The following is a 25,290-nucleotide window of genomic DNA, read 5'->3' as shown; positions in this document are numbered from 1 at the left end:
TGTAAAAAGTAGTTCCATTTTCCTTTTGTGTGCTAGCCCACAACTGATAAGAATGCAAACATGCAGAAAAGGTTTAATCAGGAAGGATGATTTCATTACGCTAAGAGATATTTATTCAATAGACTATGGTGAGCACGAAAGTTTTGAGGTGAAATGAAAACATGGTTAGAAAATTCTTGTGAACATGACATGAGTTTGATTGGACCTGGTGTGAGAGAGTGATAATACAGAGAAGGGATGAGGATCAGACATATTAATAAGGCAAAAGTTATGGACTTAGCAAGTGTCTGGATGTGGGCTTCTGGTGAAAATGGTTTGACAGTGCAAATATCCAGATTTCTGGCTGGGGTGATGTGGGTGAGTTGGCAATGTTATTCACTGGGATCAGAGGAAGAAACAAGTTTGGGGAAACTTTTGAATGTGCTGAGTTCACATTGCCTATGGGACATTCAAGGGGAGTGAGATGCATCATGGCATTAAGCACAGGGTTAAGAATTTCCACTACTGTGTGAGTGATGGCCACAGCATCTCCACCCCTCAGCCCTCCCATGTCCCCCTGCTCCCTCCACCCCAGGGGAGATATGGTGAGTCCTCTGCTTGCTAAATGGGGAATGAATTAACTGGGTTGACCCAGTTAACAAACATAACTTCTCCCTCTAGAAAATAAACTGTCCCCAGGGTAAATTGGTCTAATTTGAGCTCCCATATTAGCAAGACCATTTGGCTAAGGGTCCCAGATTAGTCCTCCAGTTTAGCCTGTTAGTAATAAATGTGGAATTTTGATGTCCATCTGCCTTTCCTTTTAAATAAATTATACAGAACTCAGATGGGAACTAGTATTGTTTGCCTTCTCAGGACTCAAATAAATTAAACCCATCCCCTCCATTATGCCTCTGTGTGCCTAAAATATCTGTTAGCTTGAGATTGTCACATCGTATGGCAACTGTTTGTGTACATGACCAATTAGACCGCATCATCCCTGTGGGCAGGGAATGTGTTCATTGTCTTGGTATTCCCAGGATCTGATACATAATTTTTGTTTGTGGGAGGACTGAAATTGCTTCTGGTTATCATTAGCAACCAAACTTGCAAACTGAGGCATTCTCAGAGCTATAAAACAAGATGCTACATGCGATTTCTTTCCACATGGAAAACGTGGTCTAAGGCAACAGATGTGGCTCAGTGGTAGAGCATTTGCCTAGCATGAACAAGGCCCTGGATTTAGTCTCCGACAACACCACACACACACACACACACACACACACACACACACACACAATATTCTTTTGTTTCACAAAATGGAGATGAAAAGCATCAAATTAAGGGGTTCTGTTGGTTGGCTGACTTCTGAAGTTTGTTCTCAAAGGACCTTGGTCAGAGATAGTATGAATGTTGATTAACAGGAATTCAGTTTCTTATTTAACCAGAATTAATAGCTCTTTTAAATAATGATCTCCCAAGGTAAGTGTGTATACTCTGTAACATAACTCATCTCTGTTAAGTTCCTTCATCTCTCATTGTACTAGCCACATTTAGGAGAGATAGTCTTGTGATCTACACATAGAATAACATGTTTTATTGTAAAAGAATTTCAGTAGTGTAAATGCATCTTTATTTTCAGGTAGTCCTTTTAAATGGGTGAATCATTTCAGGTTCCTGAGAAGTAGACAACAAAACCATAATACATGCTGGAGATCTTTGGGAGAAACTGTCCATGAAGGAGAAAGGGGGAGGGAGGTGAGCCTCTGGGTGGCAATGCAGGTCTGAGAACAGTGAAGGAGAGAGGGAAGGGAGGATTGTGTAAGAACTGTTTCAGATTATGGTACCGCTCTGAAAATGGTTTGACCAGGGTTAGGGCCAGGGTTTGGGTAGGGTATGTCCATTGGAGGAGTTCCATATTGGTTAACTATAACCCAGCTCTATCAACTTTCCCATGATGCTCAGTCATTGGCTGGCCACACCATCCATTGTGTATGACTCCAGTGAAATGCATCTTAATGTACTCTGGTAGATCAAAGGAGTGGCAGCTGGAAGCAGTCCGGAAAGGAACTTTGAGAAGCACACCTCTATGTCTTGTAATGGCTGTTACAAGGACCTGTTGGCCCTGAAAATGTGGCTTGACTCCTCCATTTTAGATCAGAGTTGTTAATGTTACTCTCATTGCTGCTATTTAGTTTCAACAGGTCTAAAATCCAGCCAGCATGACCTCTTTTCCACATTGTTTGAGTCTAGCCCAGGGCTGTGTCCATAGAGACTAAACTCCTAGATCATGATTCCAAGCCAGACTGCCAAACTTCTTGGAGACATTCAGGCTTGTAAATTTCCAAGTCCACTGAGAGATCAGGGTATTCCCTTAGGAACAGAGCTTATAAGATTGGAATGGTTGTGAATCTTCTCATCTGTATATGTAGTGAGTGTTATGGTTTGAATATGAAGTGTCCCCCCAAAGTTCCTGTATTAATGCAGGAGGTACAATGATCACATTCTGAGATATATAACCTAATCAGTGGATTAATGCAATTGATGGATTAATAATTTGGATCACTGAGTAGTACCTACAGGCAAATGAGGAGTGGCAGAAGAAATAGGTCACTGGACTGTGCCCTGGCTCCTCATGCTCACTCTGTTTCCTGGCCATCATGAGCCAGAAAAGTTGATTTTCTCCACCATACCTTTCCACCATGATATTCTGCTTCATCTTGGGTCCAGAGCAATGGAGTTGACAGCCCTAAGACTGAACCTCTGAATCTGTGTGCCTTGAATAAACTTTTTCTCCTCTAATTTATTCTTGTCTGGTATTTTGGTCACACCAATGAAAAGTTGACTAACACAGTGATATTCCTTTGAAGACTTCATTGAGCAGGACTGGGGGCTACCCAGGCAAATGGTGCTGGGATTGGCAGTACCTAGGGACTGTCCATCTCTGACTCTCATATTTGCTTTACTTCCTGAATGACCAGTGTAATTCTCCTTTCTTCATTAGCATCTGTAAGTTTGATTAAGAGAAGATATCTTAGACTCTCTTCTGGGTCTTAGATTCTTTCTCTTGCTCCATATGCTTCTTAATGTGATACTCCAGATCTTCTTTATGACATAGCAATAACTTGTGATAAGACAGAAGCCTCTGTCTACTCTTAGTTTTCTTGGTATCCTTAACTTCAGGAGCTGATTTCTTAAGATTGATCAATTTATTCTTTGTTTCAGAAATAAATTCTAATTTTCATTACCTTACTCAAGCCACACATGAACAAACCAAGATAAACTTTCTTTTTAAAGATATTTAGGATACTTTTATGCTGATGCTGATGATCTACTACATTATGAAGGATGCTCTTATGCTGATGCTGATGATTCACTATATTATGAAGATGGCATCCCTTCTTAGATGCAGTAAGTCTTCTTTTCATTAATTTAGTGAACATTTATGGAGCATTTTCCAGGTATGAGGCATTTAGCAAAAGAGAACAAAGCTCAACAAAGTCTCTGCCCTCAGGAGCATAAAATCTTGTAGAAGAGTCAAATAATCACAAAAGGAAATGTGATTTTGAACCATACCAAGTGCTATGAAAGAAAGATATGTAGCATCAGGAAAACTACAGTAGGAACTTGACATGGTTTAGGGCCTAATGGAAGGGGAAGAATGCTTGACAAAGTTATTCTCTGAGAAAGTAACATTTGAATGGGGCTTTGAAGAGTCAGAATGAGATTACAATTTGAAAGAAAAGAAAACTATTTGAAGCAGTAGACAGTAAGTACAATGGCCCTTTGGCAAAGAAAGTCACCTTATTCAAGGAACCAAGTGAAGGCTACTAATACTAGAAAGAAAAAATAGGCTTATAAGTTAAAATAAAACAAACAATTTGACATGAAAATCAGCCAGATTTTAGTTACAATTTCAGTACTTCCTTTAATTATCTTTGCTTTCTTTGGTAACTTAACCAACCTCCCAAAGCCCAATTCCCTCAACTGGGAAAATATTTATAAAAATATCTATCTTGAAGAGTTGTTATGAAGATAAAATTTAATGTAGGTGCCTGCTTAAAATATAATAGGTCAATGCAACCTACCATTTTATATAATTAATATGCACCAATCAAAAGAAACAGTAGGCATCAACTCTCCTCTCCTGCCCCTGCCAGGTTCTCCCCTACCTCCCACATCTTTGAATGACCGGGAGAAAATGGAAGGCAAAGTCAACCATTTATCCATGTATGATGTCATCTCAAAATGAAAACCTGAATGCATTTGCCTCTATTAGCAACTCAAATCTTTACTCATATGATCTCATTGTCTGCTGTCAGTTTAAGCTCCTTCCATATTCCACCTTGTTCCTTCTCTCTCCTAACAAGGATTACCATTTATCATTCCTATACCATCCTATATGCCCGAGTATCTTGCCAACAAAGACATTCTGTTCTTATTGACTACTATGTCCCCCAAAGGCCATGCTTTAAAACCTTAGTCCCCAGGGTAGTGCTATTTGGAGGTTGTGGGACCTTTGGTAGTGGGTACAGAATGGGGGATCCTTAGATTACTGGGGTTGTGTCTTTAATGAGAATTGAGACTGAAGAGACTGTAGTTCTACTTCTTTCTCTTTAGCTTTTTGGCCATGAGGTAAGCAGTTTCTTCCACCACATGTTCCCTGCCATTGTCTTCCAGCAACCCCACCAGAGGTCCAAAGCAACAAGTCTGTTCAATATTAGACTGGATCCTCGAAAACTGTGAGTCAAAATAAACCTTTTCTCTTTATAAGTTTATTGTCTCAGGTGTTTCCTTAAAGTGACAGAAAACTGACTCACACACCGACTTAAACCTATTCTTCTAATTATACTAATTTCAATTATATCATTTCAGCTAATTTGGTTCATAGCATTTATATTAGATAATCTCTAATTTCTTACTATTTTAATAAAATAGATTTACCTCCTAATCAGTAAGACCCATTACTAAGCACCTAGCAAAAGGATCAAAAATAAGGTGATTTAAAAATTATAAATTATGACTTTGAGAAGCCATAAGACTGGCTGACCTTGTATATATATCAAATGGTATTTGCCTACTATTAATTAAAAAGAATTTGGAGAGTTTCAAGATGGCAGAATAGAGAAGGTTGTTTTTCGGTTTGCTCCATGATGTAAAACCAAGAAAATAGATGGGCCACTTCTCAGCAAGGTGGGTGAACCAAAAAAACAAAAGGCAAGGAAGGAGACTTTACTGGAATTTAATACTACACATTCAAAGTCGATTAGGAACAGAGGAGGTTGGATATAATAAGGAAGAAATTCCCAGCTCCACAGCAACTGCCCAACCAGACTTACCAATCAGAGTGGTCCCTCTGTGAGCAAAGTGAAGGAACAAGGGAATTACAGGAATCTACATTTTTAGGAGGCCTGAGGCGTGTCTGGGTTTGGAGAGTTTAGAGATCAAAGACACTGCCCAACTAATTTGAAGGGTATGTTGTGTAATATCCTTGTGGGGGAAAGAAGTCACCATCTCTGCAGGCTTCTACAGAGGACAGAGGAAGGAACCATTTGTAGAGTGGGGGCCAATTTCTGGCAGACTCCTGTTCGGCCCCAAACACAGGCCTGGAAAACCCACACTGCATGACATAGAGTGTGCCTGAGGGACCAGGAGAAAATCAAATGTGCAGAAACTTTTAAACATGGGACTACAGGTCATGGAAACCCAACTGACTCTACCCCTCCCCCTCCAATCCAGCTGCTTGGGAAAAATGTGCCTGGCCAGGAATTTGAAAGAACTGGGGCAGAAGAGATTGAGTTGGAGGACTTAACCTGAGATCAGGAAGCCAGGGAACTGCAGGAGACTAAGACAAAGACTGTAGTTGACTAAGAATTGGTTCCTCAACCACACAAGTCAACCCACGGGAGATCCCTGGGTTGCAGTCTTTCAGTGTGAACTGGCAGTTGCTGGGCCCTGGTGGTGCACTGATTTAAAGTCTCCATACCTATTGGCATTCAGCGAAGAGCCTGGTGCCCACTTAAGATTAAATCCCCCACCTCCAGGAATTCCGCCTACGGGATTATTTCTCTCACCTCAGCATTCCCACCCAACACTGGTGAGAAGGGAAATTGAGAATCTTTTAAACTCCAACAGACACAATTCTTTGTTTTCATAGAGATCTTTTTTTCCCTTATTTCTTTTCTCTGTTTCATTGTGACCTTAATGGTTCATGGACATTTGTACATAATCATATTTGTTTTTTCTCAATTTTAGCATTTTTGAAGCCAATTGTTTTTCATAGATCAATATTAGAGGATAAGGATATTTGATTAATATATTTCAATTTTGTTTTGTATTCACTTTTTAAATTTTTAATTTATATATTTTTTCTCTCACTTATCTGTTTCTCTGATTCTCTTTCTGTCTTTTCTTCTGCTAACAGCCAATTTCTATTATTCTTGCTTTCACTCTTCCTTTAATTTTTTACCTTAATCTTCTCTCCTCCTCCTTCACATCACATCCTATATCACTTCTGTTCTCCAAGTGGACCACTGAAAATTGTAAACCCTTTTGCAAACTTAACAGTTTTTACTGTGGGCAATAACTAATCATATCATTTCTGTTTATTGTGACAATTAGTATTGTAGATGTCATAGTAGGAACTATTTGGTTTAATGCTGTATATTGTTTGCATTGGTGGTTATTATTTGTCTCTCTCTAAGCTGTGAGGTACTAGAAACCTTCAAGGATACTGCAAGTTCACAGGGTACCTTGGATCCATACTTCAATATGGGTAAACACACAAATAACATGAAAAAGCAAGGTAACAAATAACCCCAAACAAACCAAGATACTTCAATAACAGAATCTAATGACATCATGGTGGAAAAAATGTCAGAGTAGTAGTTTAGAGTGTACATAGTCAAACTGATCTGCAAAGTAAAGAATGATGTAGGGAGTAAAATCAGAAAGAAAGTACAGGAAGTGAAAGATCACATCAGTAAAGAGACAAAGATTCTGGAAAAAAATTAATTGTAAATCCTCAAAATGAAGGAAACAATAAACCAAATTAAGAATTCAATGGAGGGAGATCCAAGATGGCGGACTAGAGAGAGACTGCGTTCCTTGTCGCTCTGTAACTCGGGTTTCAAGCAGAGGAATATCTGTTTCTTGGTGAGGCAGTTTATCGATCCCTTGCTGATTACCCAGTTTGTCTGCTGTGATCACCTGCAGTCTGCCAGCATATCGATGCCTTCTTTGAATGCAGATTGCTCACTGTCAGGTGCCTATAATCCGCCATTTGCCTGCCTCTTGCCTGTCCATTGCCTGCCTTACCCCTATCCATCACCCACCACACAAGATTCACCTCCTGATTGTCTGACAACACTCTGCAAACTGATCGTGCCGACTGCCAGTGGAGCGCCAGCTGCCTGCCGTTGCCTGGAAGTTCACTGTCACAGTACCTGCAGATTTGATTACACATGGCTGCTGCCATTTTGAGACAACAGCCAGGCCCTGCAGGACCCCTGGCCAGACTGACTGAGCCCTGTCTCCAGGATCCCTCAGCCCGACCAATCACTCCCTGCCTCCAGGGCCCTCACATCGACTGACTGCTCCCTGCCGCCAGGACCCCCAGAAAACTGACTGCGCCCTATCACCGGGAACACAGACCAACTGATTGCACCCAGCCTCCGGGATCCCACAACCACACCAACCACACCCGACCTCCAGGACCCCTGCCTGACCAACCACACCCCACCTCCAGGACCTCCAGCCGAACATGTCCACACACCGAGCTGCAGCTACCCCTTTGCCAATACATTTGGAAGCCAGAGTGGCCATCTTGGATAATCCTGGAAGCAGAATCTCAGATCTTTAGGTGGGACAAATTCCACCCTGAGATGCATGCTGGAGACCTGAAGCTCCTTGTCAGGTACCTCTCATGCATCAGACAACTGAAGACTGGGAGGTTTGAATACTATACGACTGTTATAGTGTAGATTTTCTATCCTCTCCTTATTGAACAATTTTAAGTTTTATTTCTTTACTTTTCTTGCTCTCTTTTCCTTTTGTATACCTGTTCCCTCAGAGTATCTTTCTCCCTTTTTGCATGATAACATCCAATTTCTTTTGATTACACTCTCACCCTTTCTATTATCTAGAACTTCTGTATATTCTTTTCTTATCCCATTAACAGCTACATCCTACATCCATCGGCATCCTCTTTGTCCTCCATTAGAAACTGCAGACCTTATTGCAAATCTGTTTGTTATACTGAAGATAATATTTGAACTCATTCTGTTTATTATGACAATACTATTAATGTCCTCATAGGGGCTATTTGGTTTAGGATTGCATAGTGTCTGAATTGGGCATTGCTAATATTGATCTCCCCTTAAAGAAAAGGTTTTGGAAACCTATAGGGCCACTATAAGCCTATAGGGGGAAATCTGCAATACCCCAGATCTGCACTGCTAGAGGGGAAGATACATGAACAACATGAAAAAACAAGGGAAGAAAATGATCCAAACAAATCTAGATTCTATATTAATAGAATCCAATGACAGTATGGTAGAAGAAATGTCAGAAAAGGACTTCAGATTATACATGATTAAGATGATTCACGAAGCAAAGGATGAGATAAGAGAGCAAATGCAGGCAATGAATGATAATACCAATAAGCAGTTGAAAGAGCAACTGCAGGAAGCAAAAGATCATTTCAACAAAGAGAGATTCTCAAAAAAAAACAAAAAAACAAACAAACAAACAAATGGAAATCCTTGAAATGAAGGAAACAATAAACCACATAAAAAACTCAATGGAAAGCATCACCAAAAGACTAGACCACTTGGAAGACAGAACCTCAGACAATGAAGACAAAATATTTAATCTTGAAAATAAAGTTGCCCAAACAGAGAAGATGGTAAGAAATCATGAACAGAATCTCCAAGAACTATGGGACACCTTGAAAAGACCAAATTTAAGAATCATTGGGATTGAGGAAAGCACAGAGATACAAACCAAAAAAATGAACAACCTATTCAATGAAATAACATCAGAAAATTTCCCAAACCTGAAGAATGAAATGGAAAATCATATACAAGAGGCTTACAGAACACCAAATGTACAAAATCACAACAGATCCACACCAAGGCACATTATAATGAAAATGCCTAACATTCAAAATAAAAATAGGATTTTGAAGGCCGCAAGAGAAAAACAGATTACATATAGGGGGAAACCAAAACGGAGAGCAGCAGACTTCTCAACTCAGACTCTAAAAGCTAGAAGGGCCTGGAACAACATATTTCAAGCTCTGAAAGAACATGTTTGCAACCAAGAATCCTATATCCAGCAAAACTAACCTTCAGATTTGAAGATGAAATAAAATCCTTCCATGATAAACAAAAGTCAAAAGAATTTACAAATAGAAAGCCTGCACTACAGAATGTTCTCAACAAAATATTCCATGAGGAGGAAGTGAAAAACAACAATGTAGGTCAGCAAAGGGAGGAACTACCTTAGAGAAAAACACACTCAAAGGAGAAACCAAGACAAGTTAAAAACCAAAAATAAGCCAAAATGACTGGGAATACAAATCATATCTCAATAGTAACCCTGAACGTTAATGGCCTAAACTCATCAATCAAAAGACAAAGTCTGGAAGAATGGATTAAAATGACCCAACAATATACTGCCTGCAAGAGACTCATCTCATAAAAAAAGATATCCACAGACTAAAGGTGAAAGGATGGGAAAAAACCTACCACGCACATGGACTCAGTAAAAAAGCGGGGGTTTCCATCCTTATATCAGATAAAGTGACTTCAAACCAAAGGTAGTCAGAAGGGATAAAGAAGGACATTTCATACTGCTTAAGGGAACCTAAATCAGGAAGACATAACGATAGTAAATATTTATGCCCCAAACAACAGTGCATCCCGTATATCAAACAAATCCTTCTCAATTTCAGAAATCAAATAGACCACAACACAATAATTCTGGGTGACTTTAACACACCACTGTCACCACTAGATAGATCTTCCAAACAAAAACCAACCAAAGAAACCATAGAAATCAATAACACAACCAATAACCTAGACTTAATAGACATATATAGAATATTCCATGCATCGACAAGCGGATTCATTTTCTTCTCAGCAGCACATGGAACCTTCACGAAAATAGACCATGTTATGCAAAAAAGCAGCCTTTAGGAAATGCAAAAAAATAGAGATACTGCCTTGTGTTCTATCAGATCATAATGGACTGAGAGTAGAAATCAATGACAAAATAAAAAACAGAAATTATTCCAACACCTGGAGAATAAATAATGTGCTATTAAATGAAACATGGATAACAGAAAATATCAGGGAGGAGATAAAAAAATTCTTAGAGGTCAATGAGAATGATGATACAACATATCAAAATCTCTGGGACACTATGAAAGCAGTAATAAGAGGAAAATTCATTGCATGGAATGTATTCAAGAAAAGAAAAAAAGTCAACAATTGGATGACCTAACTTTACAGCTCAAAGCCCTAGAAAAAGAGAACAGAACAACAGTAAAAGGAGTGGAAGAAAGGAAATAATTAAAATCACAGCTGATATCAATGAAATTGAAACAAAAGAAACAATAAAAAAAATTGACAAAGCAAAAAGTTGGTTCTTTGAGAAAGTAAACAAAATAGAAAAACCCTTAGCCACACTAACAAAGAGAAGGAGAGAGAAAACTCAAATTACTAAAATTCGTGATGAAAAAGGAAATATCACAACAGACATCACTGAGATACAGAACATAATGAGAAGCTACTTTGAAAATCTGTATTCCAACAAAAAGAAACTACCAAAGATATTGACAAATTTCTAGAGACATATGCTCCTCCCAAACTGAACCAGGAGGACATACACAATTTAAACAGATCAATATCAAGCGATGAAATAGAAGAAGCCATTAAAAACCTGCCATCCAAGAAAAGCCCAGGACCAGATGGATTCTCAGCCGAGTTCTACAACACCTTCAAACAAGAACTCATTCCAATACTTCTCAAAGTATTCCAGGAAATAGAAAAGGTGGGTACCCTACCAAACTCATACCCAAACCAGGCAAAGACACATCAAGGAAAGAAAATTTTAGACCAAAATCCTTGATGAATATAAATGCAAAATCCTTAACAAAATATTGACAAACCATATCCAAAAATATATTAAGAAAATTGTGCACCACGATCAAGTGGGGTTCATCCCTGGAATGCAAGGATGGTTTAGCATCCATAAATCAATAAACGTAATCCATCATGTCAATAGACTTAAGAATAAGAATCATATGTTTATTTCAATTGACACAGAAAAAGCGTTCGTCAAAATACAATTCCCCTTCATGCTCAAAACACTAGAAAAATAGGGATAGTAGGAACATACCTGAACATTGTAAAGGCGATGTATGCTAAGCCCATGGCCAACATCCCTTCTTTTTTTTTTTTAATTTTAATTTTTTTATTGTAAACAAATGGGATACATGTTGTTTCTCTGTTTGTACATGGCATAAAGGCATAAAATATGTGTAATCATAAATTTACATAGGGTAATGTTGTTTGATTCATTCTATTATTTTCTCCCTTCTCCCCACCCCTCCATCCCCTCTTTTCCCTCTATACAGTCCTTACTTCCTCCATTCTTGCCACCCTCCCTAACCTTAATTCTAACCCTAACACTAACCCTTCTCACCCCCCATTATGTGTCATCATCCACTTATTAGCGATATCATTCGTCCTTTGGTTATTTGAGATTGGCTTATCTCACGTAGCATGATATTCTCCAATTTTATCCATTTGCCTGCAAATGCCATAACTTTATCATTCTTTATGGCTGAGTAATATTCCATTGTCTATATATACCACAGTTTCTTTATCCATTCATCAATTGAAGGACATCTAGGTTGGTTCCACAATCTGGCTATTGTGAATTGAGCAGCTATGAACATTGATGTGGCTGTATCTCTGTAGTATGCTGATTTTAAGTCCTTTGGGTATAGGCCAAGGAGTGGGATAGCTGGGTCAAATGGTGGTTCCATTCCAAGTTTTCTAAGGAATCTCCACACTGCTTTCCAGAGTGGCTGCACTAATTTGCAGCCCCACCAGCAATGTATGAGTGTACCTTTCTCCCCACATCCTCGCCAACACCTGTCGTTCCTTGTATTCTTGATAATCGCCATTCTAATTGGGGTGAGATGGAATCTTAGGGTGGTTTTGATTTGCATTTCTCTTATTACTAGAGATGTTGAACATTTTTCCATGTTTGTTGATTGCTTGTAGATCTTCTTTTGTGAAGTGTCTATTCATTTCCTTAGCCCATTTGTCGATTGGATTATTTGCATTCTTGGTGTAGAGTTTTTGGAGTTCTTTATAGATTCTGGAGATTAGTGCTCTATCTGAAGTATGATTGGCAAAGATTTTTCTCCCACTCTGTAGGCTCTTTCTTTGCATTGCTGATAGTTTCCTTTGCTGAGAGAAAGCTTTTTAGTTTGAATCTATCCCAGTTATTGATTCTTGCTTTTATTTCTTGTGCTATGGGAGTCCTATTGAGGAAGTCTGGTCCTAAGCCGACATGTTGAAGATATGGACCTACTTTTTCTTCTATAAGATGCAAGGTCTCTGGTCTGATTCCAAGGTCCTTAATCCATTTTGAGTTTAGTTTCATGCATGGTGAGAGATATGGGTTTAGTTTCATTCTGTTGCATATGGATTTCCAATTCTCCCAGCATCACTTGTTGAAGAGGCTATCTTTTCTCCATTGCATATTTTTGGCCCCTTTGTCTAGTATGAGAAAGTTGTATTTATTTGGGTTTGTGTCCATGACCTCTATTCTGTACCATTGATCTACCTTTCTATTTTGGTACCAATACCATGCCGTTTTTGTTACTATTGCTTTGTAGTAGAGTTGAAGATCTAGTATTGCGATACCCCCTGCTTCACTCTTTCTGCTAAGGATTGCTTTAGCTATTCTGGGTTTCTTATTCTTCCAGATGAATTTCATGATTGCTTGCTCTATTTCTGTAAGGTACGTCATTGGGATTTTAATTGGAATTGCATTGAATCTGTATAGCACTTTTGGTAGTATGGCCATTTTGACAATATTAATTCTTCCTATCCAAGAACATGGGAGATCTTTCCATCTTCTAAGGTTTTCTTAATTTCTTTCTTTAGTGTTCTGTAGTTCTCATTGTAGAGGTCTTTCACCTCTTTTGTTAGATTGATTCCCAAGTATTTTATTTTTTTCGATGCTATTGTGAATGAGGTAGTTTTCCTAATTATTCTTTCCAAAGACTCATCACTTATGTATAAAAATGCATTAGATTTATGTGCATTGATCTTATATCCCACTACTTTACTGAATTCACTTATGAGTTCTAAAAGTTTTCTGGTGAAATTTCCTGGTTCCTCTAAGTATATAATGATATCATCAACAAACAGGGATAGTTTGAATTCTTCTTTTCCTATTCATATCCCTTTAATTTCTTTGGTCTGTCTAATTGCTCTGGCTAGAGTTTCAAGGACGATATTGAATAGAAGTGGTGAAAGAAGGTATCGCTGCCTTGTTCCAGATTTTAGGGGGAATGCTTTCAGTTTTTCACCATTTAGAATGACATTGGCCACGGGCTTAGCATAGATGGCCTTTACAATGTTAAGGAATGTTCCCACTATCCCTATTTTTTCTAGTGTTTTGAGCATGAAGGAATGCAGTATTTTATCAAATGCTTTTTCTGCATCTATTGAAATAATCATGTGATTCTTGACTTTAAGTCTATTGATATGGCCAACATCATTCGTAATGAAGAAAAACTGAAACCATTCCCTTTAAAAGAGGAACAAGACAGAGATGTCCTCTTTCACCACTTCTATTCAACATTGTCCTTGAAACTCTAGCCAGAGCAATTAGGCAGACTAAAGATATTAAAGGGATATGAATAGGAAAAGAGGAACTTAAGCTGTCATTATTTGCTGATGACATGATTCTACATTTAGAGGATCCAAAAAGCTCCTCCAGAAAAGTTCTAGACCTCATCAATGAATTCAGCAAAATAGCAGGCTATAAAATCAACACGCATAAACCGAAAGCATTTTTATACGCAAGCGATGAAACATCTGAAAGGGAAATGAGGAAAACAACTCCATTTGCAATAGCCTCAAAATAAATAAATAAATAAAATACTTGGGAATCAATCTAACTAAAGAGGTAAAAGATCTCTACAATGAGAACTTCAAAACATTGAGGAAAGAAATTGAGGAAGACCTTAGAAGTTGGAAAGATCTCACATATTCTTGGATAGGCAGAATTAATAGTCAAAATGGCTATACTACCAAAAGTGCTATACAGATTCAATGCAATTCCAATTAAAATCCCAATGATGTACCTTACAGAAATAGAGCAAGTAATCATGAAATTCATTTGGAAGAATAAGAAACCCAAAATAACTAAAGCAACAGGGGGTATCACAATACCAGAACTTCAACTATACTACAAAGCAATAGTAACAAAAATGGCATGGTATTGGTACCAAACTGAGCAGGTAGATCAATGGTACAGAATAGAGGTCATGGACACAAACCCAAATAAATACAATTTTCTCATACTAGACAAAGGGGCCAAAAATATGCAATGGAGAAAAGATAGCCTCTTCAACAAATGGTGCTGGGAAAACTGGAAACCATATGCAGAGAATGAAACTAAACCCCTATCTCTTACCCTGTACAAAAATCAACTCAAAATGGATCAAGGACCTCAGGATCAGACCAGAGACCCTGCATCTTATAGAAGAAAAGATAGGTCCAAATCTTCAACATGTTGACTTAGGATCAGACTTCCTTAACATGAAGAAGCCCATAGCACAAGAAATAAAAACAAGAATCAATAACTGGGATAGAGTCAAACTAAAAAACCTTCTCTCAGCAAAGGAAACTATCAGCATTGTGAAGAGAGAACCTACAGAGTGTGAGAAAATCTTTGCCACTCATACTTTAGATAAAGTGCTAATTTCCAGAATACATAAAGAACTCCAAAAACTCTACACCAAGAATATAAATAATCCAATCAACAAATTGGCTAAGGAAATGAACAGACACTTCACAGAAGAAGTCTACAAGCAATCAACAGATATGTGAAAAAATGTTCAACATCTGTAGTAATAAGAGAAATCCAAATCAAAACTACCCTAAGATTCCATCTCACCCCAATTAGAATGGCGATTACCAAGAATACAAGCAACAATAAATGTTGGCGAAGATGTGGGGGAAAAGGTACACTCATACATTGCTAGCGGGATTGCAAATTAGTGCAGCCACTCTGGAAAGCAGTATGGAGATTCCTCAGAAAGCTTGGAATGGAACCACCATTTGACCCAGCTATCCCACTTCTTGTCCTATACCCAAAGGACTTAAAATCAGCCTACTACAGAGATACAGCCACATCAATGTTCATAGCTGCTCAATTCACAATAGCCAGATTGTGGAACCAACCTAGATGTCCTTCAATAGATGAATGGATAAAGAAACTGTGGTATATATGTATATATATATATATATATATATATATATATATATATACACACAATGGAATATTACTCAGCCATAAAGAATAATAAAATTATGGCTTTTGCAGGCAAATGTATGAAATTGGAGAATATCATGCTAAGTGAGATAAGCCAATCTCAAAAAATCAAAGGACGAATGATCTCGCTGATAAGTGGATGATGACACATAATGGGGGGTGGGAGAGGGGCAAGAATGGAGGAAGGAGGGACTCTATAGAGGGAAAAGAGGAGTGGGAGGGGTGGTGGGGAGTAAAAAATAATAGAATGAATCAAACACCATTACCCTTTGTAGATGCATGATTATACATATGGTATGCCTTTACTTTATGTACAAACAAACAACATGTATTCCATTTGTTTACAATAAAAATAAATTTAAAAAAAAGAATTCAATGGAAAGCAACACCAAGAGACTAGATCACTTGGAAGACAGAGTTTCAGGCAATGAAGATAAAATATATAATCTTGAAAACCAAGTTGACCTTGGAGAAAAAAATGTTAAGAGACCATGACAAGAACTTCCAAGAAATATGGGATAACCTGAAAAGACCAAATTTAAGATTTATCTGGATGGATGAAGGCTCAGAGATACAAGTGAAAGGCATGTACGATAATATCAGACAATTTTCTAAACCTAAATAATGAAATGGAAAATCAAATACAGGAAGCTTACAGGACCCAGAATATACAAAACTACAACAGATCCACACCAAGGCACATTACTATGAATATGCCTTGCATACAAAATAAGATAGAATTTTAAAGACTTTCAGAGAAAAACAGCAGGGAACATTTAGAGGGAAACCAATTTTGAGCTCAACTGATTTTTCAACCCAGACCCTCACAGCTAGAAGGTCTTAGAACAATGTATACCAAGTTCTGCAAGAAAATAAATACCAGCCATGAATAATGTACCCAGCAAAATTAAGGTTCAGAATTGACAATGAAATAAAAACTTTCCATGATAAACAAAAGTTAAAAGAATTCAGAACTAGAAAGCCTGCACTAAAAAATATTCTCAGTAAAATATTTCATGAAGAAGAAACAAATAATAAAAAGGAAAACCAGCAAAGGGAGGAACTACACTAGAAGAATAATCAATCAAAGGAAAAACTAATTCAAAGTAAAAACCAGAAATAAATCAAAATGATAGGGAATAAAAACCATACCCCAATAATAACATTGAATGTAAATGGCCTAAACTCATCAATTGAAAGACACAGACTGGCAGATTGGATTAAAAAGCAAGACCCACCAATGTGCTGTCTTCAAGAGACTTACCACATAGGCAAAGACATCCACAGACTGAAGGTTAAAGAATGTGAGAAAATGTATCATTCATATGGATCTCAAAAACAAGCAGGGGTTTCTATCCTCATATCAGATAATGTGGACTTCAAAGCCAAAGTTAATTAGAAGGACCAAAGAAGGCCATTCATACTGCTTAAGATAACAATACATTAATAAGACATAATAATTGTAAATATTTATGCCCCAAAAAATGGAGCATCTACAGACATGGAAAAAAACCCTTCTCAATTTCAAGAATTAAATAGACCACAACACAATAATACTGGGTAACTTTAACATGCTTCTGACATCACCGGATAGATTTTCTAAACAAAAACTAAATGAAGAAGGTATAGAACTAAAAAACATAACTGATCATTTAGACTGAACAGACATATATAACATATTTCATCCATCAATGACTAAATACACTTTCCTCTCAGCAGCACCCAGATTCTTCTCTAATATAGACCATGTTATGAAAGCTATCACATATGTTGGCATACAGTTATAATATTACATTAGTATATTTTTAGCATCTGTAGGGTTGTTTTGATAGCTGCCCTTCCACTGATATAAATTTTTGTGTTCTTGCACTATTTTCTTGATCAGGCTTGCTTGATTAGACTTGTTTGATTTTTATCAACTTTAGCTATATTATTTCTTTCCTATTTCATATATTTCTGCTCCTACTCTTATTTTTCTTTCCTACTAGTATTGAAAATAATTTGTTAATCTAACTACTTTCTGACACAAGTACTTCAAGTTATAAATGTTCATCTGAGTTCTGTTTCATCCCATAGATTCTTATATTTAAGCTTTTGTTATCACTTAGTTCAAAGCACTTTTTATTTACTTTTCTCGTGCTTTCTTCTTTGACCTGTGAGATATTTGTAAGTGTGCCATTTAATTTCAAAGTAGTTAAGATGTGGGAGTGGGGTTCTACATTTCTTAAGATGATTGATTTCAAATGTAATAAATCACCCAGGAAACAGTCTGCATGATTTCAATATTTTTAAAAAAATGTAATGGAAATGCTTTTTATATTGATTGTATTGAATACATACATGTCAAACATGTCAAAATCAATCAAATTGCATACTTCAAATATGTGCATTTTATTATAGCTCAATTTTACTTCAATAAAGCTATGGGGAGAAAAAGAATTTGGATGAGTTGTGATACATCCTTGTAGGTGACAGAGATCTGGGATTTCATAGGATTGGAAAGATTCCAAGAATCCCAGATGAAGTTCAACAGTTCAATAGTTCCTCACAACCTTCCCACCTCCACCCAAGTTTCTCTGACCCTTTCTATTCAATAGGTTCTCCTCTATCACAAGAAGTCATGCTTCCATCTATTCTTATAGTGTTACGTAAATGCAGACTTTTTTTTCTCTTTCTCTTTACCTACATTTATATAGAACACTGTGGTTAAGTTGGTATATTAACCTTCTCAGAACAAACGAATCCATGGCTCAGACTATCTAACACCATGTTCATCTCTGCCCTGGGCTGAAAACATGACTTTTCTTCCTGGTGTCTCTGGGCTTTTTGAAAGTTGTAACAGTGAATTTTCAGAAAACTTAGGCATTTTGGGATGATGGATTCCCCTCCATAGTACCATAATGGATTATATATTGAGTTCATCTTATAAGATAGAGTGGGCACCTCTCTGAAGTTGTTGTTTGGAGGATCAAGTAAGGAACTTGGGCAAGAAGAAATACTGACCCTCTCATTCTATTTGAGAATCTAATTTTGAAATTCAAAATTTATTATAAAAGATAAAAATGGGATTCAATTATTCAATTTTGTCCCCTTTGAAAGAGAGAAAGCATTACACAATCAATCAATGTTCCAGGCACAGTCAGTGAGAATACTGTTGGAAATTATAACAGGAAAATTACAGATGGAATACAGTACATGAAAAGAACCCTAGATTAGAAGCCTCTCAGTCAGAAAACCCTGAGCTTGTTTCTGAGAGGTTTCCCTGTTTTTAGAATGCAGGACATGGGATGAAAAATCTCAAAGGGCATCTCCATCTCTAAAATTTTCTTATTTTGTGAATCCACAATATAAAAATATGATTACCTCAAGGGCATCTGGCAGCATATGTTGAGATAGTTTGTTCTAGACTTCAGAGTTAGATAAAGTGGTAAGAATCCTAGTTCTATCATTTACTGCTTATGGAACTAAGGATAAAATTGCAGTCCCATCAAATCTCAGTCTCTTGATAAAATAGGGATAGGAAGGACTACTTTGTTAGACTGGAATCATGACTAGATTATAATATAAACAGGATAATATTCCAGCTCTTAAGCTACTTTTTCAGTTTCAGACCCACCCTTTTGTCTGATATAAGTATTGCTACCCCTGCTCTATTAATTTATTCCAGGATGGACCAAATTTCTCCTTCTGACAAAAAAGTAACAAAAGAACATTCCTAACATGGATCAAGCTCTTTCCCTACCAAATTTAGAGTAGAATCTTTGCAAAAACCAGAGACAAGGTTCTTAAAATTACTAACTCATAAAATTCATGCATTACATAAAACTCCTTAAAGTAGCAATAATACCGCTATAAGAATAACCATATTCAATGAGTTATTTGATAATCATATCCCTTCCTTTTCCTGAATCCTTCCATGATTTCTCATTAGGATTGGAATATTTTTATTTATTGTGTATTTAGTTAATATCATAGAAAAGAACTTTTACTTCTTTCCTTATCTACAAATCTGGCCTTGTCTGAATCAATCAGCTCAGCTGTTTCCCAATAGCTGCTTGCCTTAAGGCAAGTTATGGCTTTTTAAAAAATGGGATATTTACTATGTGCTCTATGCCCTGTGCTGTATGCTTTTTCATGCATCATCTTATTTAATGCTCTTTGAGTGGATATGAGCTTTTTCCCCTTTACATATGAGAACATTGTCAAACTCAGTTCCACATAAAAATACTCATCATGAAGGGGGTTGTGAGGTGAAGGTTCTTACTGAGCCATCACAGTTCACCACTAAGTGAAATAAGACAAACAGAAAGACAGCACTTGTTCTCACTGGTATGTGCAATCCACTCACTTGAACTCATAGAATCAGGAAGCAGAATGATCTGAACAAGAGGCAGGGGAGGTGACGGGAATGGGGAGATGATAATCACACTATACAAAAACTCAATTAGATAGAAGGAATAAGTTCAAGTGTTGCTTTTTAGGTTTACTGTGTAAGTGGTGAATATAGCTAATAACTTCGTACTATACATTTCAATATCATTAAGATAATAAATCTCAAATGCTCTCATCCCAAAATTGTCACATATTTGAAGTGATGGACAGGATAATTAGCTTGACTTAACCATTTCACATTGTATTCAAAAATCATAACATCACTTTGTACCCCATAAATATTTACAACTATAATCTGTCAATATCTAGTAAAAAAGAAAATGTAAATTAAAACAATAAAGAGAAACCATTAAAATGTAAATAGGATAGGCTATAATAAATATAACTGTCAAAGATGAGGAGAAACTGCAATCCTTGAATGCAGCTGTGGGAATAGTCAGTGGCACAGCCACTCTGGAAAACTGATCATTTCTTTAAAAGTTAAACGTACACTTAACTCAGTCATTCCCCTCCTACTTATCTACTAGAAATTTAGAAGCAATACAAGTATCCATCAGTGGTGAATGGATAAACAGAATGCAGGGGAGCCAGACAAGGTGACACTACTCTGTGATATAAAGGAATGAACTGCTTGCTCTGCTCCTTCAGAGGCTGGGAACCTTTCTTAGGGTTTGCATGTTCTGGTACTGATGGACAAACAGATATTCCTAATTCTTATCTCAAGACTCTACAAAGCTTCCCCTGCTCAGGTTTGCCAGTCAACAGATTCATTAAGGCTCCATTGAGTGAAGGTTAGGTCAGGGACTAAAAGAGGATGCAGCAGGCCTCTTTAGGAAACTCACATTTTAGCGGGTGATTGAGTAGAAATCATAACATGTGAAATGTACATAATAACACTATGAAGAGAAAGTCTCATTCTCCCCTCCTCCTTCATTCTATAGTTTACATAAAAATGTTATTCTCATTGGCTATCCTACAAACATTCCCTGAATTATGAATTGCCCAATCTCTGCCTTGCAACTTTTCCAACCATATGTTTCCAAACAGATCTAATTTGGTCACTGTTTTCTTAAAAAAAAAAAAAAAAAAAAAAAAAAAGTCTGGAATTGTATCATTGTCATACACTTGAATCATACTCCAAAATGATTGTTCAATGATCAGGAATAAGCTCTATTGTAGTAATTGGGTTGTTCTTGTTGGTACGTCAGTATAACAATAACAATATCCATTTTAGTATTATTTAAAATTAGAATTTGGTATTTCCTAGTATTTCATGTTTAGCCCTAATCTTGCAAAATATTGAATAGGAGGCTTGTTTAGGAAGTGAAGAGGTTAATATTAAGTGGAAAAACTAATTCCCTAAGAATCTGACAAGATTTTCCAAAAGGCACATTTGCAAATTCTTCCTTTGTTCTTTTCCAAAGCCATAGATAAGCATATTTGCTTCAAGTCTTTGAACTTTGAGCTCACCTTCATTCCATAACCTATATTCCTATTTAATCATATTATCATATTTATAAAACTTATTCACATTTTACAAATAATTTTTCTGCTTTTTCTTTTTTATATAGGAGGCATGCATATTTCTTTTAAGACATCCAGTCAGCCCTGGTTAAACAGGTCTTGGAGTTTCAGGAAAAAAAAAAAAAAATGAGGAAAAATCTGTTTCCCTTCTACCACGGTCGTGTGGAGACACTTACATTGAAGTCGTACAACACACCAAAGTTGGCTGCAGATGCCTCTTCAGCTCTTGGGACTGTTTTCCTAGGTAAACTGCCATATGGCAAACCCCAGAGGTACTATATGGAGAAGCAAAGAAAGCAGTTAACAATTGGAAACAAAATCTGAGCCACACATGTGATCACAAATGGTTTTGTTTAAAATCACTTCTAAAACTTTTTCATGGGGACTCTGTGGGTCTCCATGTGGGGTCCCATTTGCTGGGAATGAACTAAATCTAGAGTTAAGAACAAAGGAAGCTCTAAGGACCCTATAGCCTGAGTTCAGTAGTCCAGCATCAGGGTGGCCAACCACAGCACCAGGGGGCTTTTTGAAAAGCCCCTCCACCACCTCCAAAGATTTAGAGGAGGTCTAAAAAGTAGAGAGGAAGCCTTTGGGGACACTGTAGTGTTTAACAAAACTGTACTATCCACATCTCCAAATGAAAATGCTCCTTAGGGGTGGGGATGGAGGGAGAGTCTCTCCCTCATATCAAGGAAAAGAAGCCTCAAAAAAATCAGTTATGTAATTTGAGGGTATCCACTAGGAGGAACACTTGCATCCTGGCTATAGGATCTACACCATGCCTGATTCAGGGTTGCTGTCCTGAATTTGTGCTGCCAAACTAGGAGAGAAGCACAGTAGTGAGTAGAGAATAGTCCTGGGGAGCCATCAGGGACAGGGCAAGAATGGGGCCCTGCTAAGAACTGGAAAAACCACCTCCAGCCCCATGGCCTGCTCAGCAGGAATTTCTTATTGTGAGAAAGGGACTCTTCCCTTCCCTTGAGCTGGGGACAGAAGATGGATATGGTTTGAAGCCCTGAGGACAGAACTTAATGGGCAAGGGCAGGAAATCAGTCCCTCCTCATTCCCTCCAAACAAGCTTTCTCTGAAGTCCTTTGGTCCCTTGGGCTTCCTGATCTGAACGGAATAGAAGGTATTTTCTACATCTACCATTTCACCCCTAAGTTGAGAGGCACAGAGAACAGACGTAATTAAGGTATCAGGTTTGACCAGGGACACAGAAGTTTGGGGCCAAAGCGAACAATTCCCCAGAGCCATGCTGAGTGAGGCTGTTGGGTAAAGGCAGTCAAACAATATAGACATGTTGCCCAGAAATCCCCAGCCCTGTTCTCTAGTGGTTCTGTAAAATTCACATGCAGGGAGCTCATCCCCTTCTGTTCTTAGGCAGGAGTTGCTGATTACTGCCCAAAAAACAGAATGCTTCTCAGCATCTACCACAAACCTATGAAAAAGCAAGCAGTATGCTCCCTGGCTCTCTGGGGATGTGCCATTGAACACACATTCACCATCCGCCACAGTGTGGGCTTTGGGCAGTTTCACAGAGTTCAAATAATCTAGTGACAGTCTTTTATTTCCTCCACATGGAAGGAGGAAATAATTATTATTATTGGGGAAAGAGCAACTGCAGTTGATCAAATTCCATTTATACCTGCCTCTGACACTAAGTAGTATCATTGTAGGTAATGCTAGAATGGAGGAATTTCAGTTTCTTTAGCGAGATAAGCAAAAGCAAACCTGGGATTATTTTGAAATAGATGAAATATACATATCCCATTGCATTGCCTGGAGGTTTTCACCTGGGAAACAAACTAAACAGAATTTTAATTTATGTCCACTGTTTTCTCTGAGCCACAGTCTTACAAGCTCCAGAAATATCACAGGGATTATAAGACTAGTTGATTAAAATGCAATCTGGAGACAAAAGACAGAATCATGGGTCCCGATTCCAGAACAGATCGATAAATATATGTAAATAAGTAATTCTGGAACATTAGCTAAGTTATCTAACCATCATTTAACTCAGTTTCACATGTTCTAAGAGAGGGATGAAAAACTTTTATAGTTTAGTTTACCTCATAAATTTGTTGTGAGTCTTAGTACGTAGAGGAAGTGAAAGTGCTTTACACTATTACAAGCTACATAAAGATGTACTCATCTTTATGACTGCAAAGAATTATTATTATTATTATTATTATTATTACTATTATTATTATACTAATGGATAGACGAGCTATAGAAATGTCACTGGTTTAAAGTGTGGGGATAAAAATCACTCAAATGCCAAATTGTGACCTTTACCAATGCTGTGTTGTGCAAATTGGCTCTCAAGTACTTGTACGGAAAAAGGCCCTTTGTAAGTTAAAAAAAAACCTAACCCAACTTTTGTATGGTAAGCATCCAAAGAGGTCAGAGTCACCGGAACTTCATGTGGGTGAAGGCCCCAAAGTCACAGGAGCATTGTGCACCTCTTCCCCACATCAACTCAGGGCTTTTTCTTCTTTTTCAGTGTGAACACTCTGTTTTCCTCTCTGACTTTGATGCTAAAAGACCCTACCTCCTCCTGACTCCATTGTATATGTACATAGGGTAATCTTACTTTGCATCTGGAAAAAAAATGTGCTAATTTTGTGTTACTTCAGTTTAGAAAAGCTGAATGCTTTGAATTGCACTAAGAAGTATTTCTTTTAAAGCAAACTTCACCAAATAAATACAACTCACAAGGTATCGAAGCCTTCCTCTTGAGCAAATGCTTCTTAACACTGGAGCACCCAGACCATCTTGAGAATCTGAGAGAAGCCATGAGCCTTTTCACATAAAAATGCACATGCGTACATACACACAACATTTTATAAATAATTTTGCAAGGCTAACACACCCTTCAAACAAAGATTAGGACCTTCGGTCCATGGGCAAAATTTTGAAGGTCAACCTTATTACAAATCCTATGGGTATAAGTGAATATCTCAAGAAAAAGGGAAAAAAATAAAAATAAATGAACATAGCAGTTAGTCTGTATTCATAAAAAAGAGAGAGTGTGTCTTAGGAGAGCTATTACATAAGAGTCTTTCTTCAGTATGTTGTACAAACTGGGAATCAGATCTCACCTCCGGCAACATGATCAAGCTGAACGTCAGGATAAAAAGAACCATATTTACTCCATACATCCATCTCAAGAAAAGGAAGTATGAGGCCACTGATGAGCCAAATTGACCTATTTTCAAAGAAAATAAAAGGTTGAATGGGAAGTCAAAACAAAATAAAATAAAAGCTCTTTCTTGATGACCTTCCAAAATAAATCTGCAAACTGAAACGCATTGGCCTTTTCCCTTTTACAGGTTCTAACATTCTTCTTTCCCCAGGAAGAGAACATGAGAATCAAGAGGGACGTGCTCTCTGGGGTGTAGGCTGGAGGAGGTGTGAACAATGTAATTGTGTTGACTTGTGCCTATACCTTCAAGGTCCAGCACAAGGAAAGCTACCTTTTGCCTAGCAATTGTGATTGGTAACAATAGGGTCTATTTTACTCCTTCAGTTAATACAGATAAGTAAGCAAATATATATATATAAAAAGTGGTGATGTCATTAGTTATAGTTATAAACCCTGTAGATTGTTCCTCTTCTTTTCAGGCAAACAATGTCCTTCTCCGAAAAAAGTTCCCCACATCCCTTGTGAGTGGTCATCACATAGACCAACCTGTATGATTGCCCCTCACTACTGGTAGCAGCAAAACTGAAATTTACTCCATATATCTTTACTAAGTATTTTCTTCCAGGACTTATTGAAAATGTGGAGCACAATGTCATAAA

The 25,290-nt window shown here is 37.5% G+C and overlaps 1 protein-coding gene across 1 annotated transcript in view; it reads right to left on the bottom strand.

Moving 5' to 3' along the window:
- The window catches only part of Tmc1 (transmembrane channel like 1), a 127,601-nt gene that overhangs the window by 53,265 nt on the left and 49,046 nt on the right, over positions 1-25,290 (bottom strand). Inside the window, exons 7-8 of the mRNA XM_047524024.1 lie at positions 24,588-24,694; positions 21,660-21,758 (exon numbers count right to left, since the gene is read on the bottom strand). Of these exons, the coding sequence (XP_047379980.1) occupies positions 21,660-21,758; positions 24,588-24,694 (206 nt within the window). The remainder of the gene's footprint in view (positions 1-21,659; positions 21,759-24,587; positions 24,695-25,290) is intronic.

This window comes from Sciurus carolinensis, chromosome 14 (genome assembly GCF_902686445.1).
Source record: "Sciurus carolinensis chromosome 14, mSciCar1.2, whole genome shotgun sequence".
Lineage (NCBI taxonomy): Eukaryota > Metazoa > Chordata > Mammalia > Rodentia > Sciuridae > Sciurus > Sciurus carolinensis.
Note: the sequence above shows the minus strand (reverse complement) of the source record. Positions and strands in the feature narration are given on the sequence as shown.